General features: G+C 51.4%; 2 protein-coding genes across 5 annotated transcripts in view; one reads left to right on the top strand and one right to left on the bottom strand.

Annotated features, from left to right (window-relative positions):
- Positions 1-9,057, top strand: part of BCAN (brevican) — a 26,172-nt gene extending 17,115 nt beyond the window's left edge. For 3 of the 4 annotated variants that reach the window (XM_072983894.2, XM_078382144.1, XM_078382142.1), the window contains 6 exons: positions 3,793-3,900; positions 4,597-4,755; positions 5,679-5,761; positions 6,331-6,475; positions 8,013-8,195; positions 8,844-9,057. In XM_072983894.2, coding sequence (XP_072839995.2) covers positions 3,793-3,900; positions 4,597-4,755; positions 5,679-5,761; positions 6,331-6,475; positions 8,013-8,195; positions 8,844-8,920 — 755 coding nt within the window. In that variant the 3' untranslated portion in view covers positions 8,921-9,057. Of the gene's footprint in view, positions 1-3,792; positions 3,901-4,596; positions 4,756-5,678; positions 5,762-6,330; positions 6,476-8,012; positions 8,196-8,841 lie in introns of all 4 variants that reach the window. The other variant, XM_078382143.1, reaches the window with a different exon arrangement.
- HAPLN2 (hyaluronan and proteoglycan link protein 2) lies at positions 8,956-14,251 on the bottom strand. The gene is made up of 5 exons (XM_072983896.2): positions 14,097-14,251; positions 13,120-13,473; positions 12,865-12,981; positions 12,214-12,399; positions 8,956-10,901 (listed from the first exon to the last, which is right to left on the bottom strand). Exons 1-5 carry the CDS (start codon positions 14,182-14,184, stop codon positions 10,618-10,620), a joined length of 1,029 nt encoding a protein of 342 aa, XP_072839997.2. The 5' UTR covers positions 14,185-14,251; the 3' UTR covers positions 8,956-10,617.

The raw sequence follows: 14,251 nt of genomic DNA, 5'->3' as shown, positions 1-14,251 counted from the left end.
TTTTTGGGAAGGGTCTGTGTAGGAACAGTTTTTCTCCAGCTCCTCCCTGCCCCACATGGCTCCGTCCCAGATTTCCAAGGCGAAGAAGGAGAGGACAGGAAGTCAGACACTGAAGAAGTGAAGAAGGTGCGTTTAAAGCAGGTGAGGTGCTTGGGAGCGAAGACTCCTCCTTCCCAAGCCAGCCCTTTGTGAAGTCAAAGACCAACCGGGTGGATCTTTCTTGTGACATGAAAATAAATCTCCACTGGACAGAGTCGTGAGCTAATTGGAGGAAAGGGGGGGGGAGAGAAAGAGAGAGAGAGAGAGAGAGAGAGGAAAAGAGCCATCTATTGTGCCATTGTGGAAAGGTGGAAGGCAGCAGGAAAAGAGGAAGGCCAAACATGAGATGGGCTTATTCCCTCAAGGAAGCCACAGGTTTAAGTTTGTAAGAGCTGAGCAGGGCAGTTGAAGAAAATGACATTTTAAAGGTTGGTTATCCATGGAGTTGCCAGAAGTCAGAGGCTTGACAACACATCACAACAGGGTCCTCTTCTGCATCCCTACAACCAGCACAAAAGAGACATCTTGATGTGAAAAGATTAGCATACACACCCAGAGGCAAAATCACTTTACTGTATGTCTTTTTTGATATATAAGCAACAAAGAAGCATGTGGCATATGGAAGCCTAACAGATTTATTATGAGCCTCCATGGCTGGCGAAAAACATGTTAGCCTTCAGAGTCACACAGGACTCTTCGGTTTGGCTGCAACAGGCTGTCTGGCATGCTTATCATTAAACACGTAAAACAGTGTTGGGTAGATGGCAATAAAAAGGTGAAGACTCCCCTCAGTCCAGAGTTGGTGTGGGCTGTTAGGTGTAGACATGATCGGCAGCCAAGTCAATAAGGAAGGGAACTCCTTAAGACCCAGCAGCATGTGGCAGTCAAAGAAGGAGCTTCTCCTTGCCTCTTGATATTTGCAAATTACCTTGCTTTGCTGGCTGGTTGATCTTTAGGTTTCAACCCTTGGCTTCCTTCCAACTCCAAAGCCTGCCGGAATCGCTTCTCTCCAACACTAACCTGCTTCCAGCATTTAACCTTGGCTGATCCACAACCTCTGTTTCTTGGCCCACCCCTGGGGCAGGGATGTCCTCATCCTTGGGGGCGCAAAGGGTGGTGTGAGACAGGTGGAAGGAAGGGGTAGGGGTGGGGCATGCCCCCAGGAGATCCACAGGTGGGACAGCAGGTGGTGGCCAAAGGCAGAAGAGGCAGGGAATCTGCTCCCAAACTTAGCCTGAATTTTAAAGAGTCTGCCCAAGAAGGAAAACCTATTTGGCAGCTCAATTTCAGCACCTGGACAGCTCCCTTTACTTCTGTATGACAGAGAGAAAGTCTCCTCTGGCTGGGGGGGGGCGAACAAGACGGAGGAGAAAGAGGAGAAAGAGGAGAAAATACAAGACCAGGATCAAGAGGGCCCCAGGGAAGGAGGAGCTGTGAGAGCCCCCAGGAGGGGGGGAGGATCTCGAGAACACACGAGGCACCAGCAAGCACCCTTGATCCAAGGAGCCCCGGGGTTGCCCTGGGCCAGGATTCCACCGCCCCTGCCCGCCTCCCTGTTTCCAGCAGTGTTGAGGGAGAGCTGGCCAGACCCCTCCAGGAAGTCACACAGCCGGGCAGGAAGGAAATCCTCCCCCCCTCCCCATTTGCTCCTAGCAAAGGGAAGCATGTCAAGGTAGACTGCCCCCATAGATGGAGGTTTTATAGGGCCGCCAGGATTCCCAGCTGTCCATCCATCTGAAATTGGTCCCAACCCACTAGAAAGCAGTGAATCCTCTCTTTAGGTGAACGACTTCTCTCTCTCTCTTTCTCTCTCTTTTGTGTTGTGTATATCACAGTTGACACGCAAGAGATATGAGTTGTTGAACAGGAAGCACACCCTCCTACACACAACCCAGCAGCTTGTGTGTCTGTTTCACCTTTTTGCAGTAGGCAACATACAGATCACAACACGCACCCACACCCACGAATGTGTATGTGACACATCTATACCAACGTAAAGCCATCTTCGGTAACAGCTGCAGCTCAACCATTTCTAATTCACCTTCTTGCAAATGTATTTAAATTATAATTGAAAAGTAAAAGCACAAAATAGGGCTTTCTGTGACCCCTTCTGAAAAATCTCATCTTTTCAAACTCTTGATGCCATCAATGGATTCCCAGTTGTTTGGAAAAATATCCTCTCCCCCGCCCCACACCCCCTGGGGTGAAGCTGAATTTGTATAAGAGCTCCTCGGTGGAAGAGGCCCCTTTTTTTGAGGGCCGAGAAGCTCTTCTGAAGACCTCCGGTGAAAAGTAACTTTGAACAGAGAAAAAGAGGACTCTGCCTTTCTTCGCTGCCTGAGGCCCAGAGAGTTCCTGCCAGCCAAACGGGGACCCTCCTGAACCATGAAGGCAAACTACACCACATCCTTCCAGCCAGTTCAGTTTCACCTTAAGTGCCATTGCTCTGTTCTGAGGAACGCTGGGCTTCGTAGTTGTATCCATGGGGATTTGGGGTTCTGTCCTTCAGGGCCCTCTCTGGAACTTCAGGGAAGGAACGGTGAAACTGACCCAAGCTACGAACAGCCGGAAGACTCTGGATGAAGCCCCAGCCCTTTATGTACTTTTCGGATTGCTTCAATGTTGCAATGTTTATTGCTATATTTATTTAAAATATTTTCACCCCGCCTTTCTCCAAAAAAAGGACTGAAAGTGGCTTACATAGTTAAAGCACATTATTACGGCTAAAAACAGGGTATTGTTCAAATATTAAACAAATTAATGACATTATAATAAGAAGGCAAAGCATTACTAAATCAGATTTAGAAGCAACCATCTCATTTTAAAACCACTCCGAGATGGTTCAACAGAGGTGGATTTTTCTGCCACTTTTTCCCCACCCCATGCACACTTTTTTTGAGACTCCCCACCCTATAAGTTATCATCTTTTCCCTTTGGATGAGAAATAAGACCACCCTGGTCTTTTCCTTTCTGGGAAGTGTTTGCTCCCATAAACTGAGTTCCTTTGGGTTGCTTTGCTCTGTGATGATGATTGATTTCCAAGTAGATTAATTTCCAAGCAGAACTCATAAGTGACCTGAAAAGCACCTGGTGTTCTCTGACCCAAAAAGGGGCAGCAAATATAAGTGGGGTAGAGCTTTGCCTTGTAGCCGAGCCTGTCCTGAAGGGTTGGGGCCTTTACTCCAGCGTTGCTGTTCTCCGTAATCCTGGCTCGAGGTGTGGAAGGTGGGTTTTTTCCCCCTCTGCTTTCTTTTTTTTCTGTTTAGAATCTCAGTGGCTTTGTCTTCTAAAGAGGAAGAAATGGGTGCATTTGGGTTAAATGCTTCAAAACCGGCATCAAGATACTTCCAGACATGCAAGAGGCAAAATGTTACTGCCTTGGAGAATGCAAAGGCTTGCATTTCCATTCTGAATAGGGAAAAAACTTGGACATTTTGATCAGTTTTCTTCAACGAAACGGCCTCCCTGTTTTCTGGGGAGGCTGCATTTGACATTTTTGTCTCCTCCGGGGAGTTCACAGTGAAAGCTACACCCACTCTCCTTCTCCTCCCTCACAGCAATCCTGAGAGGGAGGGCAGGATCGGGGGGGGGGGGGAACAGGCCATGTTTGCCCTGGGAAGTCCTTGGCCAAGTGGAGGATTTGGGACTCAGGTCTTCTAGGTCTGAATCCGACCCTCTATCCCTCACTCACCCACCCCCACCCCACCGGCTCTTGGGGCCTCTTCACTCCCGGCGCTCTTTCTCTCTTTGCAGGCGATTGCGTTCCTGACCCTTGTCGGAATGGCGGCACATGCACCGAAGAAGGGGGGCACATCCAGTGCCTCTGCCTGCCGGGATATGGGGGGGACCTGTGTGAGATCGGTGAGTGGAAACAGCCGGCAGTAGACCAGGTGGGGGGGGGGCAGACTGGAATGTGAAGGTCGGGTGAAACACGTGGGCAGCGACCACTCTGTGGTGGTGGCATTCGAGGCATGGGCAGGAGTCTCAGGGGTCTCCCAGGGAAGAGGGGACAGTGGCCTCTGCAGCCTCCTTAACAGAGGCAGGCCGTCCAACCTGCACATTTTAATTAAGTTTCAGCTAGGCTTTTTGAAAACCAGAGTCCAGAGCTCTGGGAAGCTCCTTGTTCTGGAAGGAAGCTTTGGATGGTGGCCTCCCAGCTTGGCTGAGCTTGCCTGGAAGCTGAAGTGATGACGGAGGCAAGACGTGGATTTGTGAGGCTTTTACCTGGCGTGTATTCCCTGGATCTCTTTGGCCTTGTTAACCTGGTGGACGTGGAATGCTTGGAGATCGCTATGAAGAACATCAGCCACCGTTTCCCCTCCCAACCGTTCTGTAGTGGATGAGGGCAAATGCACTGAGGTTGAATCCGGACAAGAGGGAAATCTTGCGGGCGAATGCCCTTCACCTTCTTGATGAAGGGCATTCATGGAATAGGGGATACGTGCAGCTTGTTAAATAGACATAAAACTCCCCATCTAATGCGGTTTGTTTCGTCTTTTTCCCACCCACCCCACCCCATTCCCCCGCCTCTCCTCCCCACCGCCACCACCCCCCCAGACCTGGAGAAATGCCACCCGGGCTGGGACGGTTTCCAAGGGTTCTGCTACAAGCATTTCTCCACCCGCCGGAGCTGGGAGGAGGCCGAGACCCAATGCAGGGACCAGGGGGGCCACCTGGCCAGCATCATGACCCCCGAAGAGCAGAGCTTCCTCAACGGTAGGCCCATTGCTGGTGTTTACAGGGCCCAGGTTCCCTGCCGTGGGACGTGGCGGTAATCCAACAGGTTGAGTTCTGTTGCATTTGTGGTCACATGGACCAAAAGCTAGATAAATACTCCACTCCAGTTTTAATTGGCTGCGAATGGTGGGGCAGCTTCAGCCTTGGGTGGATGGGGTTCTGCCCGAGGTCCAGTCTTTTTTTTTGAGGAAGGCGCCCTTCTCCATTGGAAAGCCTGTCTAGTCTCCGTCAGGACAACAAGACCCATCAGAAGGAGCGGGATGAGGGACCATCATCCCCCGGGGGGGGGGGAAGCATTTGGAGAGCTGACTCAGCCGTGCCAGGCCTCAGTCTTTTTCACTTATGTGAGATGTGTCAAAATCTCCACTTTAAAATCATTTCAAATGTTGCACCTCTACAGGTACATCTTGGGGGGGGCGGTGGGGCGGGCATTTTCCTGCAAATGGGTGGCCTCTTTCCCCTTTCTTTTTTAGTCCCACTTGCCCCCCCTTCAACTTTTTGGAGACTGATGATCAGCTATCATATTTGTGGGTTGCTCCCTTTACTGATCAAAGCCAGGAAAGACGAGAGGGAGGCCCATTCGAAGCTTAGGCGTTCCCCTTCCGCCCCTCCCACCCACCTCTCTGGCTTGCAGGCAACATTTCCTTTCTTGCAAAAGGCAGAGAAACCAACATCCGAGCAGCTGCAGGAGCGCAAAGGGTAAGGGGGTGGGATAAGTCAGGCTCTTTTTTCCCGCCCCACCAGCCTGGAGTGGGCAGAGCGTGGCGGAAAGTGGCACCCAGCGAGCGGAAATTGTGTTGACATTCCCGCCACTCTTCCAACACGTTTTGCTGCTGCCGCTGCTTCCCTCTCTCTGCCTCTCTGCTCTTTCATTCCTCTTGATCCCGCCACAAACCTTCCAGACCACTACAAGGAGTACCAGTGGATCGGACTGAACGACCGCACCATCGAGGGCGATTTCCAGTGGTCCGACGGGAATCCCGTGGTAAGTGGTTCGGCGGTCTCCTTGTGTGCAGGGCACGGGGTGCTCACGACTCTGGAAACGGGTCGGGAGTACCAGGGGGTGAGGGCCAACCAAACCCAGAAGAGTCGTTGAGTCGACTTGGATAGAGGCAGCCGTCTTCGTCTGCGCTAACGTAGCCGGCAGAAATAAAATAAAATAAAATAAAATAAAGAAGACAAAAAAACTAAAGAAGAGAGGGTGCCACAACATGTCTTCTCTCCTTTATTTTTAATTTTTTTCTTGGGTCTTCTTTAGTTTTTTGTTTTTGTTTTTGCCTGATACGTTCCATTGACTGGCTCTGCTCATGCCCAGATATGGCCAGAGTCTTATCGGTGTTCCTACGTGGCTGGTGCGAAGTGCCACGGCACTTCTGCTCATGTGTTTGCCCATATCGTGGCACCTCGTCCATTAGCCAGTCAAGCAAGCCCTGGCCAGCTTCCTCCACCCCCAGCAAAGGGGGAGAAAGTTTCCAGCTTTCGCCCCTGGCCCCTCTGCCAGCTCACCCTTCCCGCCCTCTCTCTCCTCTCCTCTCCTCTCCTCTCCTGGGGCAGCTGTACGAGAACTGGCATCCGGGCCAGCCGGACAGCTATTTCCTGTCTGGAGAAAACTGCGTGGTGATTGTCTGGCATGACGAAGGGAAGTGGAGTGACGTCCCCTGCAACTACCACCTCTCCTACACCTGCAAAATGGGACTGGGTAAGCACCGGGGGAAGGGGGGGCTTGCTTGCAGTATTTTCCCCCCTTTTTTTGCTTTAAAAAAAGCAGAAAATAATTGTTGTCCACCTTTGTTATCACAAACCGGTCCTATACCTGGTGTGTCAACACGCCACACCGTTCCCGTGGTTTGATCCTGGTCCGGCTGCTGCGGGCCCATCCTTACGTACGATGCTAACAAATGGGAACAAGTTCAGAGGAAGGTGACCAGGAGGATGATCAGGGGGGGCTGGAAACCAAGCCTTAGGTGGAAAGGCTGAAAGAACTGGGCATGTTTAGCCTTGAGAAAAGGAGACTGAGGGGTGATAGGATGGCACTCCTTAAATATTTGAAAGGTTGTCATGCAGAGGAGGGGCAGGATCTGTTCTCCATCATCCCAGAGTGCAGGACACGCAACAAGGGGCTCAGGTTACAGGAAGCCAGATTTCGGTTGAATATCAGGAAAACCTTCCTAACTGTTAGACCGGTACAACAATGGAACCAGTTACTTCGAGATGTGGGTGTGTGTTCCAATACTGGAGGCATTCAAGAAAACCTTGGATAATCCCCTGGCAGATATGCTTTGATTGTTTTCCTGCATTGAGTGGGGAGGGGGGGTTGGACTTGATGGCCTTGTAGGCCCCTTCCAATTTCACTTTTCTATGATTCTATGTATCTTGAGAGTTGTACCCTGTTTTCCCGAAAATAAGACCTAACCTGAAAAGAAGCCCTAGTATGATTTTTCAGGATGTTCGTCATATAAGCCCTACCCCCAAAATAAGCCCTAGTGAAGTTAAACCCCGCTCTCCACCATTGTGCATCAACCAGAAGTAGATGACGTGACTGTAAAATAAAATATCCCCTGAAAATAAGTCCTAATGCATTTTTTTTGAGCAAAAATTAATATAAGGCCCTGGCTTATTTTCGGGGAAACACAGTACTTTGCTGAGGAGAGATTTTGAATTCACTGCCATCATTCAGGGCTGCGTGCTGGAGCTCTCTAGCAGAGGATCTCACCATCATCCTCATCATCCTCTTAGAACTGCTGAGCTGGAAGGGACCCTATAGAGAAGCAAGTCCAGCCCCTGTCAGGCGGGCCCAGTAGGGGAATCGAACTCCCAGCCTCCGGGTCCACAGCTCCAGAACCTGAAACCACCAGTTCTATATCTGAAGCCTCTCCCCAAATTAATCCACAGCTCAGCTGAAAGCAAGAGGTTTTCATGGGACCAGTTTCAAGTCAGAGGAAGCGCTGTTGTGCAAAACTCTTGACCCTCCTCAGAACAAAAAGAAGCTAAAAATAAATCCAGCTTTTTGCAGCTAATAAATGTTATGGAAAAAACCAAGGGAAGTGAGGGAGACGCCCTTCACCCCATGTGCCAAGATGCTGGCAAATTGGTGCCCAAGCTGATCCTTTTAAGGGAAGCAAATCCTCTTGCCTGGGTAAGGGTTCAGTTCCCTGGCTAGACAGGACCTCCTCAAGGGGCCCTATCCTGGCTTCTGAGCCTGAGTTGCACCTGTTGGATTCCCACTCTCTCTCCAGTTTCTTGCGGCTTGCCCCCAGAGGTGGACCATGCCCAGATGTTTGGCAGACCAAAGCAGCGCTACGAAATCAATTCGGTCATCCGATACCGGTGCCTGGACGGATTCCTTCTGCGTCACTCGCCCGTCCTCCGCTGTCAGGAGACCGGCCGGTGGGAACAGCCTCAGTTCACCTGCACCCCAAGTGAGTCTCTGCCTTGTGTTGCCTCCTGACCGCCGAGAAACCCCAAAACAGCTTCCTCGTTTCTTAAAACAAGGTTAGGACGAGCCGAGATGGGAGCTGATCCTTCTGAGCCCTTAAGCGATTCCCTCTTCCGAGAGCGAGCTGCACAGAAGCTCTGCCTAGTTAGCAGAGCAAGAGCTTGGCAGACAGTTGGTTCTGCAATCAGCTTTCAGGTCTTAACAACAGAGTTCCTGGGGGAGTAATTTTTTTTCAGACATGAAGGACATTCTGAACCACATCTCTCCAACACCAAAGTAATTTGAGATCTAGTGACCCGTGGTCTGTGATGTGCAGTTTAGCCCTCATGTTGACGGCAGGTCTGGGGGTGCCTTGCTCCACCCTGGTCCTCGAGGAACCTGTGACCATCCTCCCCCTGATTTTAAAGAAACATTTGGATAGGTTAAATGATGGGAAATTAAGGCTGCACCGAAGCAGGGTGCGGGGAGCGTGCTGTGGCTCAGCAGAGCAGACGGTAGGCATGTGGGTGTTTTTCCCTTGAGGGTGTTCGGCTGACGGCTGTCCTAAGTATGGTTTGAGCTGTGTGCTTCCTCTTTCCATTTCCTTTTACCCCCCCCACCCCACCCCCATCCTCCACCCCCTCCAAAAGAGACAGGACAACCCGAGGACTGAAGACGTGGGCCGAGACTCTCCCTCATCACAACCGCAGCCGGAGCAATTTTGTATAAATCAGCACGGAAAACCAACAGGAAACAACAATTGGTGCCTTTCTCTTCCCTGTCCTTCTTTATTATTATTATTGTTATTTTTATTGTTATTTTTATTATGTGTATATGCATATATATAAAGAAATTCTAATGACTAAGTATTTCTGTTAAAAGCACTCCTTAATGACAAGATAAATATACAACTTTTTACTTTACACAAAGAGCATACCTTTTTTCACCCCAAAAATCGTGGCACCGGTAGGATCAGAATCGATCCAGGCGGAGTATTTTTATATCTTTGGACTCTTTTGCTTCTTCTTTGCCCTGAGACTTCTTGAGACAGAAAGAGAAGGAGAGCAAAAGAGAGCTTGGAGTTGAAAAGTAACTTTAGTTACCCGTGACTTTTTGGTATGATGTGGATGCAGCAAAGTTGCTCACTGGAAAAGACGGTAATGCTTGGAGAGGCTGAAGGCAGCTAGAAAAGAGGAAGACCCAATACAAGATGGATAGACTCCTGAAATTGCCGTTTGCAAGAGCTGAGCAGGGCTGTTGAGAACGGGACCTTTTGGAGGTGGCTCCTTCATAGGGTTGACATAAGTCACAGGCAACTAGATGAATGGGACAGTGCAAAATGAAACAAGAGATAGTGTTGGAAGATGAGACTCTCAGGGTGGGGAAAAGTAAGGGGTATTTTGGAGATGGCTCCTTCACAGGGTTGCCATAAACCAGAGGGGACTAGATGGCACAGAACATTGTATTTACATGGCTGACAGAAATAAGAAGCAGTCATAAAGTTACTTTATTGGCATAGCAAATAATGTTTCCTAGTTACTTCCCAGTGTTACCCCCCCCCCTCCGACTTCCCTCACTCCCGCCTGCATCCAAAGAGGGCTTTCAAGCGGAGCGGTGTTGCTCCATTCTGTTCGCAAAGGAAAGATGGCAAAAATCTCATAATCAAGCTGAGTGAAAGGTCTTAACCTTTGGCCTTTTAACCCTTGACATGGAATAAATGGTCTCTCGTGAGAGAGAAAGAGGTTTTAAGGTGATCGGGGGGGGGGGGGAGTCGGTCCTGCCCCAGACGCCTGGAGAGCAGCCAAGCTTGCTGGAGGATTCTGGGACATGCAGTCCAGAAATTATAACTTTCAGGAGCTCTCTTAATCCTCAGGCTTTTTCCTCTCTCTCTTTTTTTAAAGAAGGCACCAAAATGTACCCCCCCCAGAGGAGAGAAAGGGGTGCGGTTTGGATTTCCCCCATAATCGCGATGCTTGGGACTGTGAAGGAAAATGGAGCAGCAAGGGTTGGGGAACATGGGCTCAAGTAGCCGTTTGCAGCACCAAGGGAGGATGCAGTATAATTAGCACCCGAGGGCCGAAGAAGGCAGAGGGAGAGGCACGAATATTCCCGGCAGCTGGGAATGGTTTTTCCTCTGTGATGGGACTTCTTCAGAGGCCGTTCCCCTCCAATCAGGCTTGCAAATCAAGTCCTTGTTTACCTTCCAGCGTCCAATCCACAAACAGGGCAGGAAAATTTTGGCCAATCCAACCTCACCGTCCTGAGCCAGGATCTCACCTCCAGGCCCCTCCCCAGGAAAAGTCTGGGCTCACACCGGCTCCAAAGGCATTGGGGAGGTGGGGTGGGGGCAACAGGGCTCCGAACAAGGGACAGTCCTGTATGGAGTTGAACCTCTTGCTGCCCCAGCTTGCTCTTCTTTCTCCCCCCTATTTCGTGGAGTGGCAGTAAGCCCCATAACGCTTCTGCAGCTTGCTCGGGAATCCAAAGCTGTGGACGCTGGGGTTCAGGACCCCCCCGCAGTGGGTGCGGGGGGTGGTGATGGGGTAGCGCACGCTGCCGTCATCCAGCCAGCCCCCGTGGCACTGGTCCAGCCGGGAGAACTTCCACGCCGCGTACAGCTGCCCCACTTTGGCCATGGAGGCACCCCCTTTGCGACAGGCCTGGGCTGCCTCTTGGAAGTTCATGCGGCCCAGAATGAAGTAGACCCGGCCTGGGGAAGGGGAAGGAGGCAGGGCAGGGTTAGACCCCGGGGAGAAGCCCTCAGCTCTTGCAGCTTGGGGGCCCCCAAGAGTCATCTAGTCCAAATCCCCCCCTTCCCAGAAAGACATCTGGTTTGAGACGAGCTTATTCCCTTCTAGGGACATGGTGGCACTGTGGGCTAAACCGCAGAAGCCTGTGCTGCAGGGTCAGAAGACCAAGCAGTCGTAAGATCGAATCCATGCAACGGAGTGAGCGCCCATCGCTTGTCCCAGCTCCCGCCAACCTAGCGGTTCGAAAGCATGCAAATGCGAGTAGATCAATAGGGACCACCTCGGTGGGAAGGTAACAGCGTTCCATGTCTAAGTCACACTGGCCATGTGACCACGGAAGATTGTCTTCGGACAAAACACTGGCTCTATGGCTTGGAAACAGGGATGAGCACCGCCCCCTAGAGTCGAACATGACTGGACAAAAATTGTCAAGGGGAACCTTTACCTTTACCTTATTCCCTTATTCCCGCCGTGGGAGCCAAGCTTCCTGGCTTTCTGCTCTGTGACCTCTTTTCTCAGTCTGTCCCGCCAAGCACAAAGGGGGTGGGCCAGATGTGCCCCTCCAGATGTGTTTGGGAGATGCTGGTCACACGGAAGGGCAGTGACTCCCTGCCAGGTTTTAGAGAGACGTTTAAAGGAACCCTCCCAGGGGCGGAAGCCCTTTCCCAACTTCGGTTCAGGACCCTGGAGAGCTCCTGGCTTAAACAACAACCCAGAGCAGAGATCCTCCTCTTCCTCCTCCTCCTCCTCCTCCTCCTCCTCCATCATCCTCAGTTAAATTTATATGCTGCTTTTCTCCCAACAAGGAACCCAAAGTGACTCACAACATTAAAATTCACACCATTTAGAAACACAATAAGTTAAATTAAAAGATAATAATTTAAAAGATAAATGATTTAAAATCATAAATAAACAAATGATAAATAAATAAAATACTTAAAAGATAAATGTTTTTAAATGGTTTAAAAGATAAATCATCACCCCATCATCAGCACCTTCCAGCTGTTTTCCTCCCTAACGAACTGTTCAGTGTTCTTGTTTAAGCAGATTTGTGTCCTCTCTATCCAACCAGGATTTGAGAAGGTTTCTGGGTTTCTCTGCTCTCCCCCCACAAAGTACTTCCATGCCCATCCTGATGAAGATTCTTGTTGGCCTCGAAAACTTACCCATTTATTACCTTTTATTGGTCCAGTAAAGGCACTTTCTCCCCCCACCACAACACACACACACACACACACTCCGTCCTGCTGCCCTTTTCCTGTCTCCCTCTACCTTTGACAGTCGAGGTGAAGCAGAACGCGTCGAACCGGTCTTTGAGCTTGTCTTTGGCCCCGTAGGTCCGAATCCCCGGGAGAAGCAGCCGCCCGCCACAGGGCTCCCGGGAATTGATGATGGGGTAGTGCACTGTGCCTTCCATGACCCAGCCAGCGTTGCACCAGTCCAGACCTTCTGTCCATGCTGGGAAGAAGAGAGCCGAGCATTTCTAGCTGCCAGGAAGGAAGTGGGAAGATGCAACACCCTTTCATCCGCCCCCTCCCCTCCCCTCCCCTCCCCTCGGGGGTCGCCCTCTTCTCCAGCTCCTGAGGCCTAAATCCAACTGGACAGTCCCGTACCTAGTCAGGGGGATTGGACTCAATGAGCCTTGGGAGCCCCTTCCAATTTCTACAAGGGGTTAATTCGGTGGGTCCCCCTCGACCTGGAAAAACCTCTGGACTGGAGCTTGAAAGAAGAGCCTGAGAGAGAGAGAAATCAATCCAGAGGAGCCTTTCCCCCTTCCTGTTCTCTCTCTCTCTCTCTCTTTGTGTGTCTCTACATCAAGGCAAGGCCCCTCGGCAAGGAGGCCAGCCCTGCCAGGGATGGGGTGGGGGTGGGGGTGGGGGTGGGGGGTGGAGAGCAGAGAGAGGCCCGCCAAGGAACGCTCACCTTGGTACAGTTGCCTGTAAGTAGCCAGCTGAGCGTCCTGGTCTCGGCAAGCCTTCTGGGCATCGAAATAAGTGAATTTGTAGCGCCCCTTGCTGGTCTGGTAGGGGAAGACGATGCCTGGAGGAAAAGGAGGGATGGGAAAAGGGGAGGGGGGCATGGTGGATTCACGAAATGGCCAAGGTCCAAAGGGCACTCAGGGGCCAGGCGGTCCTGGCGATCTTTCTTGGATCGGCTTGGACCAACCCACCCCCTTACCGTCCAGCTGCAGGACCAAGGAGATGCTCTCGTCCTCCAGGCCGTCGACCAGCTGGCAGTGGTAGCGCCCCTCGTCCTCCAGGGCCACGTCGGAGATGGTGAGGGAGGCGTCGTAGCGGTGGCTGCGCCTCAGCCGGACCCGGCTGCCCAGGGGGCCGTAGGTTTTGTGGTGGGCGCCGTTGGTGATGAGGAGGACCACCTCCATGTGCTCAGCCGGCACCACCTTGCTCCACCGGACCTTGTAGTTGGGCGGGAGGACCCGCAGCATGCAGGGCAGGGTGGCCGTGGCGCCCCGTTGGGTCAGCACCGTCTGGCTCGTGGGCTCCAGGAGGTACCGGAGGGGCTCTGGCGTGGCTGCGGTGGGAAGGAGCAGAGACCACATCAGTGAGGGAGGCTGCAGGTGGGGGGTGGCTCGTGGCTCGTGGCTCCCACCGGGTGGCCTCCTATCTCAGCCCAAACTCAGTCTGATCCTACCAAGCATCCACAATTCAACGTGCTGTTTTCAGTACTCTTCCCCTGCCATTTAGCCACAAGATCTAAGCAGGATATTTGTATAAAGTCAAAATGGTCAGATTTTATAATGTTATCATTTACATTAAAGGAAGGATTTCTTACCAGGAGCTAAGAATTTCTTAGACTGAGAGAGGGATGAGCAAAGAAAGACTAATGCAAATGAATAAAGACCAAGAAACTTTAAAATACACGGAGCTGGAAGGCTTTAGTCCAGTGACTCCCAGCCTTGGGTGACCCAGATGCTCTTGGACTACAACTCCCAGAAGGCTTCACCATGAGGATTCCTGGGAGTTGTAGCCCAAAAACCTCTGGGCCACCCAAGGTTGGGAACAACTGCTTTAGTCCCAGAATGAGGACGGAAAACTATGGATTGCTGCAGCCAATCCATCATCCTCTGCTTGAACTTCTCTCTTCTCAGGCAAAGCTCTGTATTGTGTGTGTGCGTGTGAAGATTCCTTACTCACTCGGAGCCCCAGTCGGCCTTTGGTAGATGGTCAGGGTCCCAGGAAGAGCAGAGAAACACATCAAAGCCAGGAAGAGGAGTGGGCGCATCGTTCAACGTCCACGGAGAATCCGACCTGCAAAAAAGCGGAGAAGAGCCTTTCGGTCTGAGCTGACG

The sequence above is a fragment of the Pogona vitticeps genome, chromosome 15, assembly GCF_051106095.1.
Source record: "Pogona vitticeps strain Pit_001003342236 chromosome 15, PviZW2.1, whole genome shotgun sequence".
Taxonomy (NCBI): domain Eukaryota; kingdom Metazoa; phylum Chordata; class Lepidosauria; order Squamata; family Agamidae; genus Pogona; species Pogona vitticeps.
The sequence above is the reverse complement of the archived record's forward strand: the minus strand, read 5'-3'. Positions and strand labels throughout refer to the sequence as shown.

Coding starts and splice junctions, on each gene's coding strand:
- HAPLN2 (XM_072983896.2), bottom strand. CDS start 14,184: ATGCGCCCACTCCTCTTCCTGGCTTTGATGTGTTTCTCTGCTCTTCCT. Junction 12,982..13,119: donor CTTGGTCCTGCAGCTGGACG/GTAAGGGGGTGG, acceptor CTTTTCCTCCAG/GCATCGTCTTCCCCTACCAG. Junction 12,400..12,864: donor TTACAGGCAACTGTACCAAG/GTGAGCGTTCCT, acceptor TCTTCTTCCCAG/CATGGACAGAAGGTCTGGAC.